This window comes from Cariama cristata, unplaced genomic scaffold, assembly GCF_000690535.1.
Source record: "Cariama cristata isolate BGI_N322 unplaced genomic scaffold, ASM69053v1 scaffold2177, whole genome shotgun sequence".
NCBI lineage: Eukaryota > Metazoa > Chordata > Aves > Cariamiformes > Cariamidae > Cariama > Cariama cristata.
The window spans coordinates 133,397-154,853 of record NW_009628187.1 but is presented as its reverse complement, the minus strand read 5'-3'; the positions used below and the strand labels follow the sequence as shown (position 1 = coordinate 154,853).

At 37.6% G+C, this 21,457-nt stretch overlaps 1 protein-coding gene across 1 annotated transcript in view; it reads right to left on the bottom strand.

Moving 5' to 3' along the window:
* Positions 1–21,457, bottom strand: part of GPHN (gephyrin) — a gene marked incomplete at its 5' end in the record, with an annotated part of 146,055 nt that overhangs the window by 17,965 nt on the left and 106,633 nt on the right. The window contains 4 exons of the mRNA XM_009704689.1: positions 11,060–11,181; positions 13,595–13,748; positions 13,971–14,029; positions 18,347–18,466. Of these exons, the coding sequence (XP_009702991.1) occupies positions 11,060–11,181; positions 13,595–13,748; positions 13,971–14,029; positions 18,347–18,466 (455 nt within the window). The remainder of the gene's footprint in view (positions 1–11,059; positions 11,182–13,594; positions 13,749–13,970; positions 14,030–18,346; positions 18,467–21,457) is intronic.

The window sequence follows — 21,457 nt, the reverse complement described above, 5'->3', positions numbered from 1 at the left end:
AAGTTGGATGGGATTTCACTGGTAAAGATAATAGCTTCTATTTTACCTTCCTTCTTATGGAGAAAGTGAATCTATATGGATTCACTGAAAAGTTTTCACTTTTGGAGTGGAAAATATTCAACACTTGCAGCTGGGTTGAAGCAATATGACTGAAGAGTACACCACACAATACAATAATCAATGCCAAAGACGTTGCTCGTCGGTAAAGAAGACAGTGCACTGGTGAGTCTGAAGGGTAAATGTGGTTCTGCAGTTATTTCTTTCAGACTACTCGTGAAATATGAGAATTGGCTTATGCTGACATAACTGAAAGTAAAATATTGTGATTGATGTAATTAGTGCCAGTTGCTTATACAAAGCAAATAGTATTACAAAATCTGACACATAGTGACATGGTATTGTTATCACGGAATTTCTTACCTTTTCATTTTGCTTTAGCTTCAATTTTAAGTAAGAGTAAATTTTAAAGAAATTTTAAGTGAATTTTAAGTAAATTCATTGTCCCTATAAACTGGTGTAACTGCTACTGAACTACAGTATGGATGTCTCTATGACAGGTAGAAATGCGGTCCCTAAAGGCAATGACTCAAAATGAAGGTTTTCTCTGTAAAGCTGCACCTTTTACAGAATCATAACTTAGTCATTTGGAAAAATGTCTGTCTTCAGAAGAAAAATTACTTGGAAGCCACAGGTCAGAGACAATATAAAAAGGCCTTTTAAAATTCTGCGTCATCAGCTATGTCTTAAGACAAATAGTTATTTTTTAGAGAATGTCAAATGAAATATGGCATTGATTTTTGTTTACTAAACATAATACAAATTCTCCAAGAAAAGTAAACTACAGTTTATTAGAAATAAGTGAAGAGAAGGAACAGAAAGAGAAACTTACCCTGTTTGATAAGTTGATTTTTTGACAGCTGTCAAGTCAATGGAAGGAACTAGAACTTCATTTGTCTCTACTATATTGGACTATATTTCTTCAAGCACAAAGATGTTTTTAGGGTAACAAAATGCCCATTGCATTTTCTTATTGCTTATGCTTTGAGTAACAAGGCTTTATTCTAGGGGCTTTTGTTGCTTCTTGTTCTTGCGTGCCCCAGCACTGCTTAGAAGATCCCAAAGGCTCATTTAATGTGTCCTCTAGATTTAGGCTGTTAGCAATGATATGTGAACCGACTTGTATGAAGTATTCCAAGTTGATCACCTGCTGGTAGATTCCAGTTTCTAAGCAACTTCTGATAAAGCAGACAGTCTGTATCATGTTCTTCACATTAATTAGACTGTTTTAAAGACTGCAGGTTCTTGTAAGCTAATTGTAGTCAAGTTTTCTGGGATGTGCAGGGTATAGCATAAGATTCTAGTGAGTTGATCTCTTCATTCTATTTAATGAGGAAAACCTAGATTTATGACAACCTGGCTTCAGCATAGGCAACCAATTGCTAAACAAGAAGTTTGTTGAAGGCTAAGCATATGGCAGCTTGATTCAGTAATGACTACAGAAACTTGTTTTTCCAGTATGCAAAGCGAATGTTAAGCTATAACTCAATCCTCCAACTTTTTGTTATAAAAATAGGCCCATTAACCTCAGTGAAGATCCTCACATGACTGAATTTTTCAGGTATTAGCCTTTGAAAGGTTTTTTCAGTACTTTTCTGCCTATTTTTAATTCCTACAAGAATCAAACTATAGAAACTAATTTTCCTGTTTGTTAATGGATAAAATGACAGGTGGTTTACTCTCCCTCTGTTATCCTGTCCCTTTGGTCTGTCTGTGATAGGAAGTAAGCACTGCATATTAATCTATATTATTAAGCCATCCCCCTAAATAGGACCTAGTATATAACTGTACATGCATTTTGGAAAAAAAGCATAGTGGATAATTTAGAGATTTCATGAACATTCCAGTTAGCCTGCTTTAGAGATGATCAGCATGGTAATGGAAAAACAAGTATGCAGGTATGACTGAAGAGTCATAACAGTGACTTCCCTAGAGTTGTACTCCGCTACTACCTTCAAGCAGGTTCCTTCCTAATTTGCTCTATTTTTAAAAGGGAAAAGCCTTAATGCATAAAAATGTTTGCTGCTACTGATAAGTAATGTAAACATTCTTGGTATTAACAGAATTTTAATTTTACCAACGTTGTGGAGCCATGTATGTCTACAGTGCACTGGTGCATAAGAACTTAACTGACAAGGCAGTGTTATTTAGTGGACAGAATAAAACACCATTTGCTTCTGTATGGCAACCACTGGTAGAATCCGTGCTCCGAGCTCTGCACTGACAGACACCTAGTCTGTGAGCTCTGCACTGACAGACACCATGCCTGTGAGCATGCATGTGCCTCAATGTCCCAAGTGTTTTAAAAACAGTGCTCACCAATCTGGTAGGCCTGTCTCCGCAGTGTTCTGGAAGCTCTGTGTCCCCTCTTCTTTAAAACCATCTGGCTTCCTGAGGGTAAAGGAAGCAGAAGGGGTATAATAAAGAGCCAGGGAAGGAGAGAGGCTCCTGAGGTGAAAGGGTGCTCTGTGCCCAGCTGTGTCCCCCTTGGTGACTCTGAATATTCAAAATCATCATGGAAAATGCTTCCCCTTGCAAGGCCAGCCAATGAGAAAGAAAGGGAGGGCATGGGAACATCTTTCTGTTACTGTTTGCACAGGCTTCTCACCAGGATGAACAACGGTTATGGAAGGATTTAGGTTCAACGGGGCATGCCAACAATGAGTAGTTCATCTTTCCTTGCAGAGTCTATGGAGAAACTTTTTTACTCTTGACTTCCAGACAAAGCAAAATGAAGTGTTAAACACCTTGACATTTTGGAAGCAGGACCACAAATAATGGGAAAATATTAGGAGATGGGCTCTATTGAAACATTTTTACTCACATTTCCTAGCTTCTTATTCAGGAAATGGGTCTCAAGGCATATTAAATACCACCTTCTTGACGATAAGGGGGAAAGGGCTGTATTTATCCTAATTCTGTATCTCCATAGTTAATAAAGATGCCACTTCATTCATGAGAAGTTTCATACCCAGCTACCCTGCTCCAAGAGGCAGGATTAGAAAAACATCCAAAACTGAGAAAGTTACTGCTATCAGGACCTTATTTAAAACAACTAATGTTTTGCTGTGAATTCCTATTTTATGAAAACAGCACTTCCTTTTACATATACTTCTTCCAAGTTAGTTTCACTGTGAAGAAATAATTTTTAGATCGCGTCCTTTGCAACAGAAACATGAAATAAGCTGAAATCTGTGTATACTCTTAAATCATAGAATCATAGAATGGTTTAGTTGGAAGGGACTTTAAAGATCATCTGGTTCCAACCCCCCAGCCATGGGTAGGGACACCTTCCAGCAGACCAGGTTGCTCAAAGCCCCATCCAACCTGGCCTTGAACACTTCCAGGGATGGGGCATCCACAGCTGCTCTGGGCAACCTGTTCCAGTGCCTCACCACCCTCACCATGAAGAATTTCTTCCTCATCTAATCTAAATCTTCCCTCTTCCAGTTTAAAGCCATTGCCCCTTGTCTGATCACTACATCCCCTTGTAAAAAGTCCCTCCCCAGCTTTCTTGTAGGCCCCTTTAGGTACTGGAAGGCTGCTTTAAGGTCTCCCTGGAGCCTTCTCTTCTCCAGGCTGAACAACCCCAACTTGCCCAGCCTGTCTTCATAGGGGAGGTGCTCCAGCCCTCTGACTATCTTTGTGGCCCTCCTCTGGATTCGCTCATTAAAAAAATCTCAAATAAGATGTTCATGATTGAAATGGACCAGGTGATGAATCGTCATTGCACAACTCTTGAGCCCTTTCTTTTCAGCTGGCTGCACTGTTAACAACAACAAAGTCAACCTCCCTCCCCAGTCCCCAGCCCAGGCGCAGCTGATCCTGCATGTAGCAGCTGCAGTCTATGATTTCAAAGATCACTTCTGGGCACACACAGATCCAGTCTGACTGAGGAGTATGAGGAGAAGACTGGGTCAGTGCGCCTGCGCTATTGTTATACTGTTACGCATGCACACAGACACTGCTAACACCAAATCTAACATCCTTTTTATTACCTTGTAAATCCATGCCTGGTTTCTCCTCATAGGTCATCACAGAAAGAGTCTGTCAGATCAGATGCGTACTAACGTTGTGCGGAAGTCATGGAAAAACATTAAAACTATTCAGGTTGTAAGTTTAGATGTCCATTTCTTTCTGACAGTTTTCCCAAGAGAGCCATTTCCTAAAATGGCTTCAGTCCCTCATTTGCTCTTCTATTCATTGTCAGAGAACTAAGTCAGTCTTTGTTTCTTGAAATAGGGTCATTGTGTCAGGAATTGACATACAAAAGACCTTCAGATTTCATAACTGATCCCAGCTTCTGATTTACTCATCAACATTACGGACAGCAGCCTCAAAAATCAAGAACTTTTTCCAGCAATGTGCTAAACTCTAAGAGTACTCTCCCTCTCACAGTGTTCTTCTCCAAGAAGGCAGACTGAAACTACAGATGTTTCTAAATGACACAGTGAATTACACAGAGGTAGGGAAATCAAAAGCATCTTATCGAAATTTCGAGAAAGTTTCAAATTCATTTGAGCATCACATATTACAATAGCCAAAGCTCTGACTGGCATTTTGTCTTTATAGATCACTGTTGCAGTGTTATTTCTGATAGTACTGGTCTTCTACGTTTGTGTTTCTACTACAGATTATCCATTAGTATAACATGAAAATTGATTTAATTCAACTCCCTGAAGTAAGAGTTAAGAGATTATTTGCAACCAGGAGAAATAATTTTGATAATTTTGTCTGATTTGGTATTTAATATAGTTTGGGAACCTCCCTGGTCTTGCTTCTGTTTGAATTGTAGATCACATTTACATAAATATCCAATCTTGCTTTGAAATGAGTCTCTCTGAAAGCATTTGGTATGGATTCCCAATAACTAATTACTTTCACTGTTAAGATTCCACTTTATGTACCATCTGATTAGTCTAATATCTAGCCATTGCTGCTGAAATAGAAACTTTATTCAAAGTTTATTCTCCATGTGGCTCAGTATTATTGGAATGTAATCAAGTCATCTTGTAAGAATATCTTTGTTGAACTGAACAGCCTGAGTTCTGATACTGTTGGTATATACAGTACATCTTTCAACCACTTAAAAAATTTAATGGTTCTCCTCTGAACTCTATACAACATACTGTTGTCTTCTTGTCCTGAGAATACAAAGGTAAGGTCAAAAATAACCTTCTAATTGTACAGGAGACTTAGCTCTTTATACATATGCTAGAACTTGTATTTAGCAGATTACTCGCTATGATTCTCAAATCTTTTCCTAAATCTTTACTTCTCAGGATATAATCCTCCATCCTGTAAACTTTACTTACATTCTTTAGTCCTATATATATAAATTCATACTTGGCTGTATTAATAATACACTAATAACCAGTTTTCTAAGTGATTCATATCACTGACACAGTGATCCATCTTCAACATTCACCACTTCTTTGATCTTTCTGTATCTACTGCCTTTATTAGTTCTAAATTTTCTTCTAGGGTATTAATAGTAAAATTTCAATCCTTAAAAATTTCTCAGTGACTTGGGAACCCACATGCCTGTATATGATCTAGATGTTAAGGAGGTTGAAAGTCATTTAAGTGAATGATATTTTAGCTCCTAGAGGCTGAAGTTCTCTTGTAAACAGAACTTAATGTCTCCAATTATTTTTTAAAATGTTAACATATGCCTCAAAAATAGACTACAGTAGTTATTATTTCCCTCCGGCAAATAGTTACAGATTCCCTCTGTTTTCAAATATACGAGGATTTTCATAGTATTCTGTCCTCTTTGTTATTTGCTGTTTAGTGTTATGTTCTACTACTGAGCTGTGGTTCTATAAATGCTAATTCATGAAGAAGTCCATGCTTGTGTTGGGGACAATTATGGGAATGACATACTGTTGTGCACTAGCTTTGCACCTGTCACCTCTACCGCATGAAATTTTATTACCTGTCACACTATGTAATTTCCTACTGGTACAGAACATCCCCTGGGACTTGGCACTGCCCTGTTTCACAAGTTCTTCTTTTCACCCCTGTTTTGGCTCAGATGTTTCTTTGTGTTTTCTGAACATGTGCATTAGATGAGATGACTTGTCACATATGACAACTTAACTGAAGTTTGCCCTAAAGATTATCAAGAGTTGTGACAGATATTAAACATTTCTGCTTGAGAAGGAGAATATTCTTCTTGACAGGGCACAATGAAAGAGAGGACCTCCATATCTGAATCACCTTCAAACCATTACCCAGTGTTCCTGGATTCATTACGCTATGATCGCACTTTATAACACCATCATTCTTTGAGCACATCTAGAACTGAAGTCACTTTAGCAAAAACTAATGCTGTGACATTTGATTTAAGGCCTTTTCTTTAACAAGCCTTTTCTTGCAGTCATTTGTTAAATGATACTACTACTACTAATAATTCTATTCACAGTATATTTGATTGTACCCAAGTTGGACATTAAACTGGTGCAGGGAGAGGCCAGGATTCTGTGGCTGAATCCTGCCTATAACTCATATTCTAACTCATATGATGATATATGTCAAGTTGATATTGCATACGAAATCTTAGAGTTGGAGTGGTTTCCCTGCTCTTCTCCCTCTACTCCAGATGTTCCATCTGAATTATAATACTGGTAATTACATGCAACCCACACAAGTACAAAAGATTTAAACCTCTTTTTGGATGGCAAACATAAAATTCAAGCAGACTAAATCCTTGCATGAGATCTTAGTACCCCTTTCAAAATATGAAGCAACTCTTTCAAAGCCTTTATTTTAGGGCTACCATACAGAAATGCTGTCACAATAGCAAGGGTGATTTTTAATGGGTTTACCTGTCACTTAGGAGCTCTATGTCAAACAATATGTCATAAAAGAGAGGTATATAAATGAGAAATTAATCACTTCTAATGTAGAAAAGCTCTCATATGCTGCTGATTTTATAACTATTCTGATAATTTTTAAAGCAACTGAGGAGACTGTGAATTTCCTAAATTTTTCTCCTAAGGAGAGAGAGATTGGTTCTTGGGTTTGGAGTAGTTCTGGAAATGGAGTATCTTTCATTTCTACCCAGAGATATCTGCTTTTCAAACAGCTTGGGTTTTATGTGCTAAGAACACAGAGAAAATCTTGGCTTCTAGCCAGCCATAACTTCAGCTATATTGCATTTTCCAGGTTTGTTCTTTTCTCCTATTACTTGCTTCTAGGATTTTAACTGTAGATTTTATCTATGTGTTTTGGACTCGCTGTTTTTCATTCTGAATACTGAGTCCTATATACAATTTACGAGAATGGAAACAAACAATGACAACCTTAGAAATTGTTAAAATGGTCCAAAAAGAAATAAAATATTGGTTTCAACTGAAAATACAAATACAGGCTAAGTGAGACTTGAGTGGCCAGTTCAAAACATAACTTCACATATGATTAATACATGAAGGCATTTTTAAAGTGCTCCTAACTACTCTGCAGTCACCCACAGACATTCCACATGCTTCTTCATCCTTTCACATTCTCTGTTGGAATGTGTTTACGTGTATCACAGTCTTGGGCTTTGAAGCAGCTGGACAAACTATTTTCTTACCTAAACACCTTCATATGCTGAAATGCAGGAATATTTACCTCTAAGTTTGTCTTTGCAAACACTACTCTAAAACAATTTTCATGCTTGAATATTAGCTCTGTATATATGACTGACAGAATTTCCATGCTTGTTAAAAATCTTGACCCATTACAGCAATAGTAATACTCAACTGTGCTCCCTATCATCTGCCCTCTCAAACTCTAGTCAATGCTTATGGTATACAGCAAGTGACACTTCCAATAAAATGCAGTAAAATTTACTCAATGTAAAACACATAAATAAGAGGAAATAGGAAAAAAAAAAACCCAACCCCCAAAACGTGAAATATGGGAAGGAAGAAATACATTGCAGTGATACTTTAAAAGAAAAAAACTACAAGTTTTTAATTTCCCCTTCTGAAAAGTATTGTTTGCCAGTAAAGTATTGTTTGCCAGTATTTTTAGTACATCTGTAGGTATTACAGGCATATAAAAATCTTTCTAATTTTCACCATCTAGATACATATTATACATACAAAATAAACTGCACATATACATGTGCACACACAAACTTACATAATCTATGGTTTAACTCCAGTAAACCATGTAACAGACACTGAAGGCTTGTTCATCGCTTCTATAAACATGCTAACTAAAATGTCAAAATTGTACCCTTTGTAAGATCTCTCTGGTAAGACTCTTGCATTTGTTCAAGTGCCATGGTACTGCATCAAATCAGTCATGTTAGTCCAAAAGATATATACTGAAATATCCATATGGACAACATTCTCTTAGTAGCTTTATTACATAATGAAATAACACTCTACTTATTATCAAACTAATTTACATATTCAGATTTTCCCTTTGACTGGAACAGAACTGGAGATGCATTTTGTTGTAAATATATGGATTGAGCACGTGAGTGTGAGAGGAACAGCAGCAGACTTGGTAAGGCAGACTCCTGGTATCAGGTGGCGAGGATTCTTGGCTAAGTGAACAGTACCAAATTATTCTTTCAAAACTTACTGCAAACTACAAAATCACTCCACAATTGGAGGCCCATTATTTCTATTCTATGAGCTAAACTACCTCTGCAGAATGACTCTCCAAGCATGGAACTGAAAGTTTAAAAAGAACTCCTATTACCTTTGCCAAGGTAATACTATCTCAAGACACAGAGAACATTTTAATAGGGAGGATTCAAAAGTATCAACCTCTCTCATAACTGAAAGCAAAGCTGCAGACACTTGTCTGCCTTTGACTGATATATAAGTTTGCTGTCTGGTTTTCAGCTAGCATCCAACAGGTAGAAAGGGTCACAAAACACACTTGTGAAAAATACAGAAAAGTAAAATGTGGAAAAGTAAAAAAATTCTCTTGGGCCTTAAATCTCACTAAAATTGTGTGCTATTTACTACTGAGAGCTTTCAAGATTAATTATCTTCACAGACACTCCATGCCTAGGAGGTTATAGAAAAAATTCCTGAAGGCAATGGAGTACAGAGATATAGTTTTGCACAATGACCTTAAGTTAAACTCTCCATTCGATGGTGTTGACTTTACAGCAACTTTGAGACTATACCGATTTGGTTAGGACAAGGCCATAAAGAAAAAACAAGATTTACATTCTTATTTTGGGGCTACCAGAAAGATGTTCGGGGAAAGCATCTGTTCCATTGAATTAACCCACTGTTAATGACACTATGTAAGTTGATGTTGCAGTAATGTTGACGACAGTAGGAGTAACTTTCGGTCATGCAGGTGGCAAAAAGTTCCACCTCCAATATTTTGCTGGAGAAAAACCCTGCCAAGTCTTCTTTTATGTAGGGATGACTCTCAGGAGCTGACTATGATTAACAGCCTTTTTGTGGCTGTTTTCTTTTTTCTCAGATATGTAAATCTAGAACCTGATCTCTGGACATAATAGTTTTATTTGAGAACTTTGCTACATGTGTTTTGAAGTCTAGAAAGGTCCTTATAATATACAAAACACTCTAGAGATCCAGAACATTTAGATATAATTTCTGGAAAGAACAATCTCATGAGTTTAGATTCTGTTTGCATGAAATCTCCACCTGAAACTGGAAGCATTCATGGGCAGGAGGTTTTTGATATTTATTGCTATTTGGAACAGCAATGGAGTTTTGCCAGGCCAGAGAAGCAAAAAGAATACCTGGATGCAGTAAGAGTATCCAGAAGGGTTTGCTTTCCCTAAGGTCACAACAACCGCTGTGGTTGCCATGTGTCACATTCCCTGTACGAATATTTCAAATATAACTGCATTTCCCGGAGCCACCATTCAGGCTGGTTCACATACTGTAAAACCAGGCAGTGGCTGGCCCATTCATATTCTTTCTGTCAAGCTAGTGAGGTTTTGTATTGAATCCTGTGCTAGGGAAGGCTGGTTTTGAAATGAGCTGTTCCCTAGCAGTAACTTTGTCACCCTGCTTGGGAATTTTGTCATCAATTAATGTGAAATGTGGGTGCTGAAATTCACTATTTCTTTTTTTCCTTTCTAACCTCGCCTCACTTTTACTTACCCACACAGAATACCCTTTTTCTCAAACAGGTGGAGGTGAACCTGAACAACCCCTATCGAGCCAAGTCTGTCGGTTGGTTTGATACCCAAAATGAGAAACAAGAAAGCCTGTTCAAAGCCTTTGGGGCACAATAAACTGAGGAAATATGTTATGCTGAGAAACTCAAGCTATGGATGACAGGCATTGCAGTCTTGCAAAGGACAAAAGACCGAACACTTCAATCACTTATCCTAGAGCTCTCAACAGGAGATGTGACTTCACTACCACTGGGAAACAAGGAGCAATCACTGTCAGATGAATGGAAAGACTGATCACAGGGTACTACTCTGTGGCCATCAAAGTAGAGAGACCAGTAAAGGAAAAAAAAAAATAATTATTTTGAATTCTTTGACTTATTTCTGGAAATGTTGAGCAACATCCAGCAGTGGGGCCTTCCCCAAAAGACAGTTACTCAGAATCTGACAAAACTTTATACTATGAATTACTTTTGGCATGGAAAATAAACTCTGAGAGAAACTTTCCTTCTCCCTTTATTAGATCAGAAAAAAGTATAGTTGCTCTAGAATTGTCTCCTCTTATGTGTATTAAATATGGTGATTGTGATGACACTGCAGCAATAAATTCACTTTGCAGCAGTAACAGATGTTTCAACAAACAAGATAATCACCAAAAAAAGATAAACACCACTCAATAAAATTTTACCAAATGATTCCTCTTAATATTAGAATAGACTTATTTATTTCTCTAATGGAAAGGGTAAAATACCTTCTCCAAGATGTGCCCTGTCACAACACTGTGACCCTTGCAATGAGTGACATTTTCTCTGGTATTTCTTTTTTCCATGGATGCCATATACTGCACCACAAGAATATGAAGTGACATCTTTACTAACATGTGGTACTTACTTATCTCCCACAATTCCCAAGTTGATTGTTGGATAGCCATGTTCTTGGATTGTAGCTAGGAGAGTTGAACGGTTACTGTCCCGAATCTTTCCTGGCAAGAGGTCATCTTCAGGATTCAGTAGCTATAAAACCAGAAACACTCTCAGTCACCTTGCAATATTGTGCCTTTACACAAATGAGAATTTTCTTCTTCAGATTGGACAGGATATTCTTAGACACCTACCATAAAATATATGTGTAAAGTGATTTAGTGAATTTATACTAATAAGATATGTCATGTGCTTGTTTAGTCTGATCCTCCATGTTGCTTAGTTTGTTTCTATTGGTTTATGTCTGCAAAACCTTCTTTCTCCTTAGAAGTACCTGGCTTCTAATTGCAAACATTAGAAATCAAAACACAAACTTTTAAGTTTTCAAGTTATTGCTTCTATTTAAATGGTTTTAAAGGAACCACATTGATGTTGCTAACCAGGTTTAAAGGTATTAAAAGAAATTTTGAAGTTCATTTTCTACTTACGAATAAAGATGTTTTTTTAAATACAACAGTCTGTATTGGAATAACAGACAGAAGCTTAAAGCTTGGCGCTTATATCAGTTACTGTTTTGGATGAAAAGCTTTCTCTCAAGATAGTATCATGGCAATTGCCTTACATGTGTTACATATTTTGAAAGTTAAACTACAAACCATACATATGTAAACATCTATTTTACATATATTAGGAATTATTTTGTAGCACACAGAAGGACAACACAGTATTAATTAATAAATAATAATAACAATAATAATAATTTATCTATCAAAATTAGAGCAATAGTGTTACTTAGTAAGGTAAGAATAACCAAAAATGGAGCATGGCTAAATTTTGATGCTTTGGCTAGCAGCTCTATTTCTATGAAGATTTCCACAGGATGATTAAGAAACCTCTGTGCGGGATCTTTTTTAACACATGATACAACAGAGAGTGCCCACATCACCAGTAAAGGACCTTTTAATGACATGCAAGAACATTCAGTCATAGAGAAGACACTACTCAGAAAATCATCACCTGTAATCCTTGTAGCTCTTTAGATTTTTTTCTTTGGTTAGCAGTATGTTTCCTGCATGACAGACCTTGTCTATATTATGAAATCCAGCAAGATTCTGCCCCAGCAAGGCTGGCCTCAGGTACCCAGTAGTCACAGAGTAACCTTCACTGAGGTTGTGGAAGTTGTAAGGACACCACCAGATGACAGAAGTCAATATATTAAAAGTTTTCAAAATCTTTCAAAATTCAACATATTCAAGCTGTATGAGAATACAGCTATTTGGTTTATGTTTGTGTCTGGACTTCAACAAGTTTGTCTTGAAGGACAGTCAAAATTATAGGTCAAACTTCCTGCTGTCTTTAAACTTCAAACTGACTTTATCTCAACCCACAAGTTCTTTTGCTTTTGCTCTTCCTCTTCTCTCTCTGTCCCACTGCTAGAGGGAATGAGGGAGCAGCTCTGTGGGTGCTTACTTGCTGGCCAGGGTCAACTCACAATACATGTAAAATTAGTAAATGAAGTTTATCTTGAACCTACTTTTTTTCCTGTAGTTAAGACAAAGCAATTAGGAAGCTGGTCTGGAGTTCTACTGCAGGAGCTTGTCTGGATTTCAACATGTGCTACTAATAAAAAAATACTAAGGCACAATACTACAGCAAGGCATTGGGTAGTACTATTCAGTTTTCAAAGACAGGTTATCTGCCATTTGCTCTACAGCTACAGAGTAGCGCTGCTCAAAAGAAATTACTCTTCCAGTCACAACTGGCAGTATGAATTACAACTCTGACTAACCCACAGGGGCTCCCTTGCTGGCAGGAGGAAAGCAGCTGGCACATGGTTGGATACATTATCAAAATTTTGGCAAAGACAGTGTGTGAGACTTGTGAGAGAACCCTCGCGGGAGAAAACAGAAGCAGCTGATCACAGGTTGATCACTCACAAAAATACCTCATGTCAGCATGAACATGGGCAATGAAGCTGGTGAAGGGTCTGGAGGGCAAGTCTGATGAGGAGCGGCTGAGGGAGCTGGGGTTGTTTAGCCTGGAGAAGAGGAGGCTGAGGGGAGACCTGATCACTCTCTACAACTACCTGAAAGGAGGTTGTAGCAAAACTGGGGTCATAAAAAAAGGGGACATAGTCTTAAGCTGCACCAGGGGAGGTTCAAGTTAGACATTAGGAGGCATTTCTTCACAGAAAGGGTCGTTAGGCATTGGAATGGGCTGCCCAAGGAGGTGGTGGAGTCACCATCCCTGGAGGTGTTTAAGAAAAGACTGGACGTGGCACTTAGTGCCATGGTCTAGCTGACATGGTGGTGTTAGGGCAAAGGTTGGACTCGATGATCCCAGAGGTCTCTTCCAACCTAATCGATTCTGTGATTCTGTGATATGAGTTGCAGCTCAAAAGGTGACTCTACTTGGTAATAGGGTGGAAGTCACTATCCAAAACACTCTACCTGTCCCAAAGAAGACACAGTAACTTAGACCTTGATTCTAAACACACTTTTCTTACCTCATTCCCTGTTGACATGACTGCAACCACTGGAAACTTGTTAACTTCTACTTCAGTTACTCCAACAGTTGCTAAGAGACCAATCTCAGATGGACCCATGTGGGTTCCTTTAGCCAGCACACATTCACCTCTTTTAATGTCATGTCCTATAGGTCTGAAAATCATAGCACAGAAAAGACCGGAAGAAAACCAGAATGAGATTGAAAGTATCTTTCCTTGATTGGTCCTGCTCCAGGTAAGGAGCATCCAGGGATGTTCATTAGTCAGACTGTCTAAACATCAGTACTAATTATGGACAAACAATGACTATAAAAATCACCAGCCCTTCTATTCCTTAGAGATATTTTACTGTTTATAAAGTAGGCTGTTTACAGACCTGATATCTTGGCCTGGTCGAGCCTGCACCAGGATTCGAACCTCTAGTTCTTCAGTGCCCTACGAAAACAAGGACATCAAATATGGTCAGCTGGGCTATTAAAAAAAGATTAATCAGTTTTAATTTCTCAGAAGTCTACATAGCTTACAGAACTCATTATACTGAGACCTTATGGTTTAAACATCATCACTGCTCTCCTGATCTGTGTGTCAAGATTGTAATATAATGTGAGCTAAAATTGAACAGCTTTATAAGAAATTCTGTCTTTGATGAGCTCACCAGGGAAGGACCAGCACTGAATACATAGTTTTACCTTCATTTTTTTATGATTCCTATGTTTGTGTATCTTTCCTATGTTAGCTCCTATGCTTGTTTGTCGATCTGGTATACCAAATGGATTCTTTCTACTTCTCTTAGCCTGCGCGAACAATTTCAAAGGTGGCATTTCAAAAAGAGCATTAGTCTGACAGAAAATATGCCATTACACCCGCAGAAAGGTGGGAAGAAGATATATGCTCTAACTGTTTCAGGATTTTCATGTAGATTCCTGTAGTGGAAACTCCTACTTGACAGTTTTGCACAAATCAGAAAGAGGCTTATTCATCATGTTTATTTACTGTGAACAAGAGACAGTGGGCTGAAAAGTCTGATGCCTACTTTAGTATTTGTGTTTACTTCTTCAGAATTTAAATGGTTTGGTGATTCATTCAATGCCAATAAATGGCACATAACATATAATGTTAATATTTAATTTATAAGCCCTGCAAGTGGGTTGATGATACATACACTCAGCTTTGAGATAGTGCTATCCTGTCAGTAGCACTAAATCTACACTTAGTTAGACAGGAACAGATTTTATTTTTATATCATCATGTAGTACTTCACACTAAGTACCTCAAAGTTATATATCAGACACTAATATTACAAGACAAACATGGATGCCATTGTCATTTGGAATTTTTACAGGAACAATAATGTTGTATAGGACACTGGGATTTGTCTCTTTCCTTAAAGGTGATATGGGCTGCATCTTCTGAGTTCAAGCTAAGTTCTTTAAACTAAAGCCTCCAAAGTTAAAGTTAATGAACATGTTGCTACAGATTGTGATTCTGTTTACCTACTGTGAAAATGGATAAATTTAAACCCCTGAAAACCAGGAAATGAAGAACAAAAACATCAATCCTGAAAAAAATTATTTCTTACTTTATCACAGTATTTTCAAAATATACTGTTAATGCTAATTCTGTTTCTTTTATACCTGATTCTTTTGTGTAACAGAAGAGACTATTTTTGGTAGCTAGCGTCCAAAATGGCTGTGCTGGTGCCCAGGATGTTCTTTTATCTTCCTTATCCCCATCTGAAGCTGTAAAAGACACCTCAGGCTTGTGATGAAAATCTGGGGCAACAGTTTGTCTAAGAATTATTTTATTTTTATGACACTCTGGGGACGGTTGGCCACTCAGGAAAATTTGAATTTTCCGTATCTTTGATAACATTTAAAGATAGCTAGGAAGTGTCTAGGGAATCAAGAGGAGTGCCAATAATACATCTGGGTAACAGAAAAGGTCCTATTTAGGACTCCTGGATTAGAGGAAACAAGAAAAAAAAAGGCTTTTGAGGAATTTAGTAAACTCAGGTTTGAAAAGCACTGTGAAAAGTGTGACTGTGGACAACATGGTGATGTGCAGAGATAGTTATTTATGGAACTGATGGATATTGCAGAACATTTTAGGAATATAAGAAAATTCAAGGTGGCTAGAAGTAGGGCTTGCAGGGAGGTATGGCATCATGCTGAAAACATCTGGTGTGTATCAGGTAGCATTCTTCTTGCTGTGTATTAATATATTTTGAACTATGTCTGAGTGGTTTAGTCTGATGGTTGTTAACAGCCAGCATCCATACTGATATACTGATGCTCGGTCTTGATGTAGGATTTAACTCTTGTTCTGGTTGATCACATTGGCCTCTTTTTTCCTGCAAGGTGACATAAAAACTCAAAATGAAAAGGGTGTAGACATGTTTTTGCAGGAGCAGTTTCTCAATGACTGTGCATTTGGCAAGCTGATGAGAATTTTTCTTCCTTCTGGACAGATGTAATTCCTTTCAGGCCTGTGATTTCTACAGTCATTTAGGGAATGCTTGATATGACATTTAAATACTGCTACCACAACTAGAGGTCAGGAAGCTCCTTTTAAAAGTACTCTCTGTCTTTTCAGAAGAACATTTTTCAGATGTTACAGATTTCATTTCAGTTAAATCCCAGCCCTGAGGGAGTTCTTAACACTAAAAAGAAAAATATTCTTGAAATATGTAGCCACCCAGGCATACAAAAGTAAAGTAAAATATTATATTAATTAAACTATACGAATTACTTATGTACAGGATTAGCAGAGTGGCATATTCAAGGACAAGTAGAAACTGAAGAGTTCTACCTCACACTTACAGGCAGGAAAAGGAAGCTGAAGTTCGCTGAGCGTTTGTTAAAAAATTCAGAGTTTAAGCACACAGCCAAAGACTCCATTCTTGCATGCAGAGGAGAACATGCACAGAAAAAGTGGAATCCAGGAAGACAGGCATCCAAAGAAGAAGTAGAAAATAACAGGTAATCTTGTATGTTGTTCTGCAATGTGATAGTCTTGTCATGATGAGGTAGGCAATGGCCACAGAAAACTTGCTCAGTAAGGGTAATGGAACAATTAAAAAGTAGTGAAGGCAATGGTATATTTTACAGGAAGTTATAATCTACACCTACACATCTGTTACCTCAAAGCAGGACTGACTCAGTAAATTCCCTGTTAGGAAGAAGGCCAGCCTAGACATCTTGCTGACTTCATCAGATGTAAAAATCTATGCATTTACAGTAATAAGGCATGAGAAAGGATCATGAGAGTATGTTTCAGTTTTGCTGTCTTCATCAGCTTCGAACACTAGAATTCATCTGCTTACACCGCAGCTGCAATTGCAATGCTAGCATAGAGCTATGGCGAAGTGGAACAGCTTGTCAGAACAGCAGCGTAAGAGCAAAGGCTAATTCGAGCAGAGAACCATGCACACACTTCATTCCAAAACTGAACTTGGAAGTTGTGTCAGTAAGAGATGTATCTTCTTGTCTTAAAATCAGTGAGATGATGGCGAACAGGACAATGGTGTCCTGAAATCACAGCTGGGTAAGTGAAGGTAATGATTCAGAAGGAATTCTCTGAACACAAAGGAAGAGAGAACAATATTTAAGAAGTCTAAGATGGACTGTTTGGGATACAATTGTCTACAGACAGCTCCTGTGCTTTATGAAAAAACACATTTTACTTTGTTAAGACAACTGTGCATACAGAATTAGTACTACAGTACTCATATTTTTCTGTGGTATTTTGCAGCATCTGTAAAGTAGAGCACCAATATGATTTACAGGTATGCTTGAAAATCTGTTCAAATTAAACAGAGTTAACACTGTGTCCTGGGCGAATATGCACCTTATCCATTTCCTGGGTTTCAGAGGTCTTAAATTCAGTATTTTTCTCATTTTAAAGGAACACAGAGGTCTACTGAAGAAACTTTAAAATTTAAAAAATTTCAGAGAGCACTTACTTCCCCTCTTAAATAATAAACCCCCTTATTCTAAACATACACATTTATTGTAAGGCATGTGCACAAGACATATTCTCCAAAATCCACCAAGTTCACCTTTGCTGAAACGAGACCAACTCTGATAATACAGAACCATCTTCATAGCGTAGTTCAAAATAATCCAAGTCAACCCATGGATTTTGCAGCACTTAGAACAGTTCACTTTCCCACAGAAAATCATATTTAGCTTTACTTACATCAGTGGTAATGCTGCACTGTAATATTTCAACGTATTATTCTGGGATCACTAAGTATTTTAAGAAAACTTTTCCCCCTGTTACTTGGTGAGTTTAGGAGAACTTTAAAGTCCTCATCTTGCTGAGTTTCAGGATGATCCTGAAATATGAAGATGACTGCTCTACTGCTAAATGTGAACTCAATAGAAAAAAAGGAAATAAAATGTCTGATTGCCACTACTCTGTATTTTAAAATGTGAATACACTAGGCAATCAAATTGGACTGTAGTTATGGATCTCCAGGAGGCATTTGACTTTCACTCAAACACGCTCCCAAATACTTTGGTGACAGCATTCAACAACTGTGATGAAAAATCAATGTCAGGACAGGTAGGTCTGTGGTACTGTTATCATAAACTGAAAAAGGGAGTAGACTTGCCACTAGGAAGTGATGTGAAAATCCTCAAACTTCTGAGAAAACAGAAAAGATTTCTGTAGGACTATCTTTCATATTTACAGGATTGTATCATGAGCCACTTTCTGCAGCACACAAAAGAAAAATTAGTTTTAACTCACATCATCTGATTCCCTGATGAGCTCTGTATCTTCCACTTGCACCACAGCATCAGCACCACATGGAATCGGAGCACCAGTTGTAACTCGCATTACCTGACCAGGCATCACAGTCTGAGTTGGCTGAAAAATAAACAAACAAAAATTAATTTACTTTTGAAAAGAAACATCTCAAACCATTTGAACTTTGTGGAAGTAATCTGAAAGACTAAAATTCTTATTTGTGGCATGACTCTTTATATACTGCTAGTGATATCAACAGGTATAACTTCCAGTGTATTTACAGATCATCAGGTCACTGCTTCAGATCTGGCTTGTAGGTCACATATGAGCTGGCTTCAGATTTTTCCCCTTAGATTTCTATCACAAGAGCAACGTTCAGAAGAAACAATATACTGATACTCTGGCTGGCTCAGAAAAATAACTGGCTCAGAAGTATAACAGTTAGATAGTGACCTTCTACAAACTTATGTGAGCAAAAACCTACTAGTCCTCTGTACATAAATATTTTTGCAGAGTACTCTGGTCCCCTGGGTTGAAATTGCTTTGGTTTGGTTTGGTTGGGTTTTTATTCTGTTTTGTTTTACCAGTACACTATATACAGAAAACCAGCAGCTTGTAAGTAAAGTAATGTAACCAGTTGCTTCATTTTCAAGCAGATTTCCTCATACTGAGACACAGCTCAACACCAGTTCACACAGAATATCTATCTTTGTGAGGGTTAGTTTAGCAAAACCTAAAATTGGTAATATTCTACAATTACGGAAAGTCACAGTACATTACAAAGTTTCAGTGGAAGCAATACAAAGAATAGAAAAATATCAGAAAAACACGATAAAACAAATGACATGGTTTTAATAAAATTTCTCATCAGGCAGCCTATTTTAATACACATTTTTCAAAATCCAGAGTAAAATTGTAATTTGACCATAACTACTTAAGAAATAAATAACTAAAAGAAAAATCTTTCTAAAAAAACCTCAGTTAAAAGAAGCTGGTATGACGATTGAGATCTCATTGCTGGAATATGAGTGCTTGCTCCCCGCAGCACTTTAGTAAGCTCAGCTTACTTGGGCTTTACAGTTATTAGTGAACATGAGCTACACACAGATGTACACAGCTGCGATCAGACCAACATATTCTGTACATGTCACACATATAATTCACATGCAGACTGACTCTGTATTCCACATGTAGTATTGCAATATGTCCAGGACTTCTCAGACCGAGATTAGCACATATTTGATAGCAACCCACAGACCTGCAGGCTGTACTGCCCAAGCAGTATTACCTGCTCCCACCCAGCAGTCATTTACTCCATGACTTTCGACAGGAGGCTGTTAGACTGCAAATTCTAGGCCGGTGCTCAACGTTTCAGCTACGCAAAGCTGTGTTTGCCCTGCCCATTCTTCTACTCCATTTCCGCACTGTCATAGCCTCTGAAATGTGAGTATTACTTTGAAAGGTGTGTATTTCAGGGTTGCCAATTGGGACAGAAGCCCTAGGGAGAGGCTGGAAATGGTTTGTATCTGGTTTACCATGGTATCACAGGGATCTCTGTATCCCAAGAAACAACTGAGCCTGCAGCTGATTGAATCCTGACCCTTTTCTATGGGTAACGGAAATCTAACATCCTTTGAGAAGAACATAAATAAAATGCTAAAATAAACTAAAAAAAAAAGATCACACTTGCTATATGTCATGGTTAGTGTGTTTTTAGGGCAAGATTCTTGTTATCCTAAAGTAGGTATCTAAATCAGATGACATAAAAATAATACTTCTTTTAAAAACAGTATTTATTTCTCACCACTGACTATGCAAGGAGCTATGGATGAATCGCTGAGATGCTGCCATTTATACTGAAGATGCTTAAAAGTGAAAATAATCTTGTCTACTTTGTTGTTTTGATTTTTATAAAAAAAAATGTCGCAAAAGGCAAAGCTTATGCCTTGGATTATGGGAGCTTTTTTGCATATTGTTGTAGATATAGTCTATAGCTACATTACAAATAGGCAATATTGTTTGAACTTACTGAAGTATTGATGTCTTCAGTGACAATTTTCAGAGGAAAAGTGCATTGTATAGAAAAATTCTCCCATTCAAAATACATTTTTTGAGCCTCAAGAACCACAAAGAATACAAAATGCCTACGACTCTGCCAGAAATCAGTGCCTATGGCGATAAAATGCACTGTAACTACCCATGCTTTTACCGTTTATTACTAGATGAGTTAATTTTTTGAGATGTAATGATGTGAAACGTTTAAACAAATTTATGATACAATAACAATTGCTTTTAGAATTGGTTGCTCACATATTTAATTTCCTTTTTGTCCTTTTGAGGATCTGATGGGATTAACTTTATGAACAAAAGCCAATCATCAGATTTGTGTGTGAATCTCCAGGGCTGTGTTCTTCTGTGCGAGAGACTATGAAGATAAAGAAATGATTGCTTCTCAGAAAGTGTATTAATGTACAACAATTTCACAGAAGCTCTTTTAAAGGCCTTTGAGATCTCACACTTGCCTGGAATAGGGCAGTACTGGGTTCTGTCCTTTGCCTTCATCACTGATAATGTATTTAATGTTAGTCACTGAATAAAACTCAGAAATAATCTATTGAGCACAGCCCCCATCTCAGGCATTTTTTCTTGTACATGATTACACCTCTCCTGCATGATTTACAATGACCTATGCTCCTTTCTGTAAAAAGGCCCAAGTTAATGGAAAGGTGAAAAATGTCTGCTTTCCATCCTATGTTATATCTGGTTAGCCACAGTGCCTCTTACAAATGTCTTTAGAAAGTCTTCTACGAAATGCTAAGCTCCAGCTATGCAAGTCTGTAGGAAGAAAATCATTGCTCCCCATGGTTGAGTTTTTCACACAGAGGTGGATGGCTCGTGGCCAGTACTCTCAAATGTGCCCATACCTCCTCAAAGCAGGATAGTGTCTGAAAGTTTTCCTCAATACAAAACAAAAAATGGTTGTTAACATAAACATGACCACCTGGAAATGGAACTCAGAAGATAATTCACAATTTACAAATTGATATAGAAACGTCCAACTTGGCTATATGGCCTCTCTGCAATTCTCAGTCCAATTTTCTTCCTCTCCGT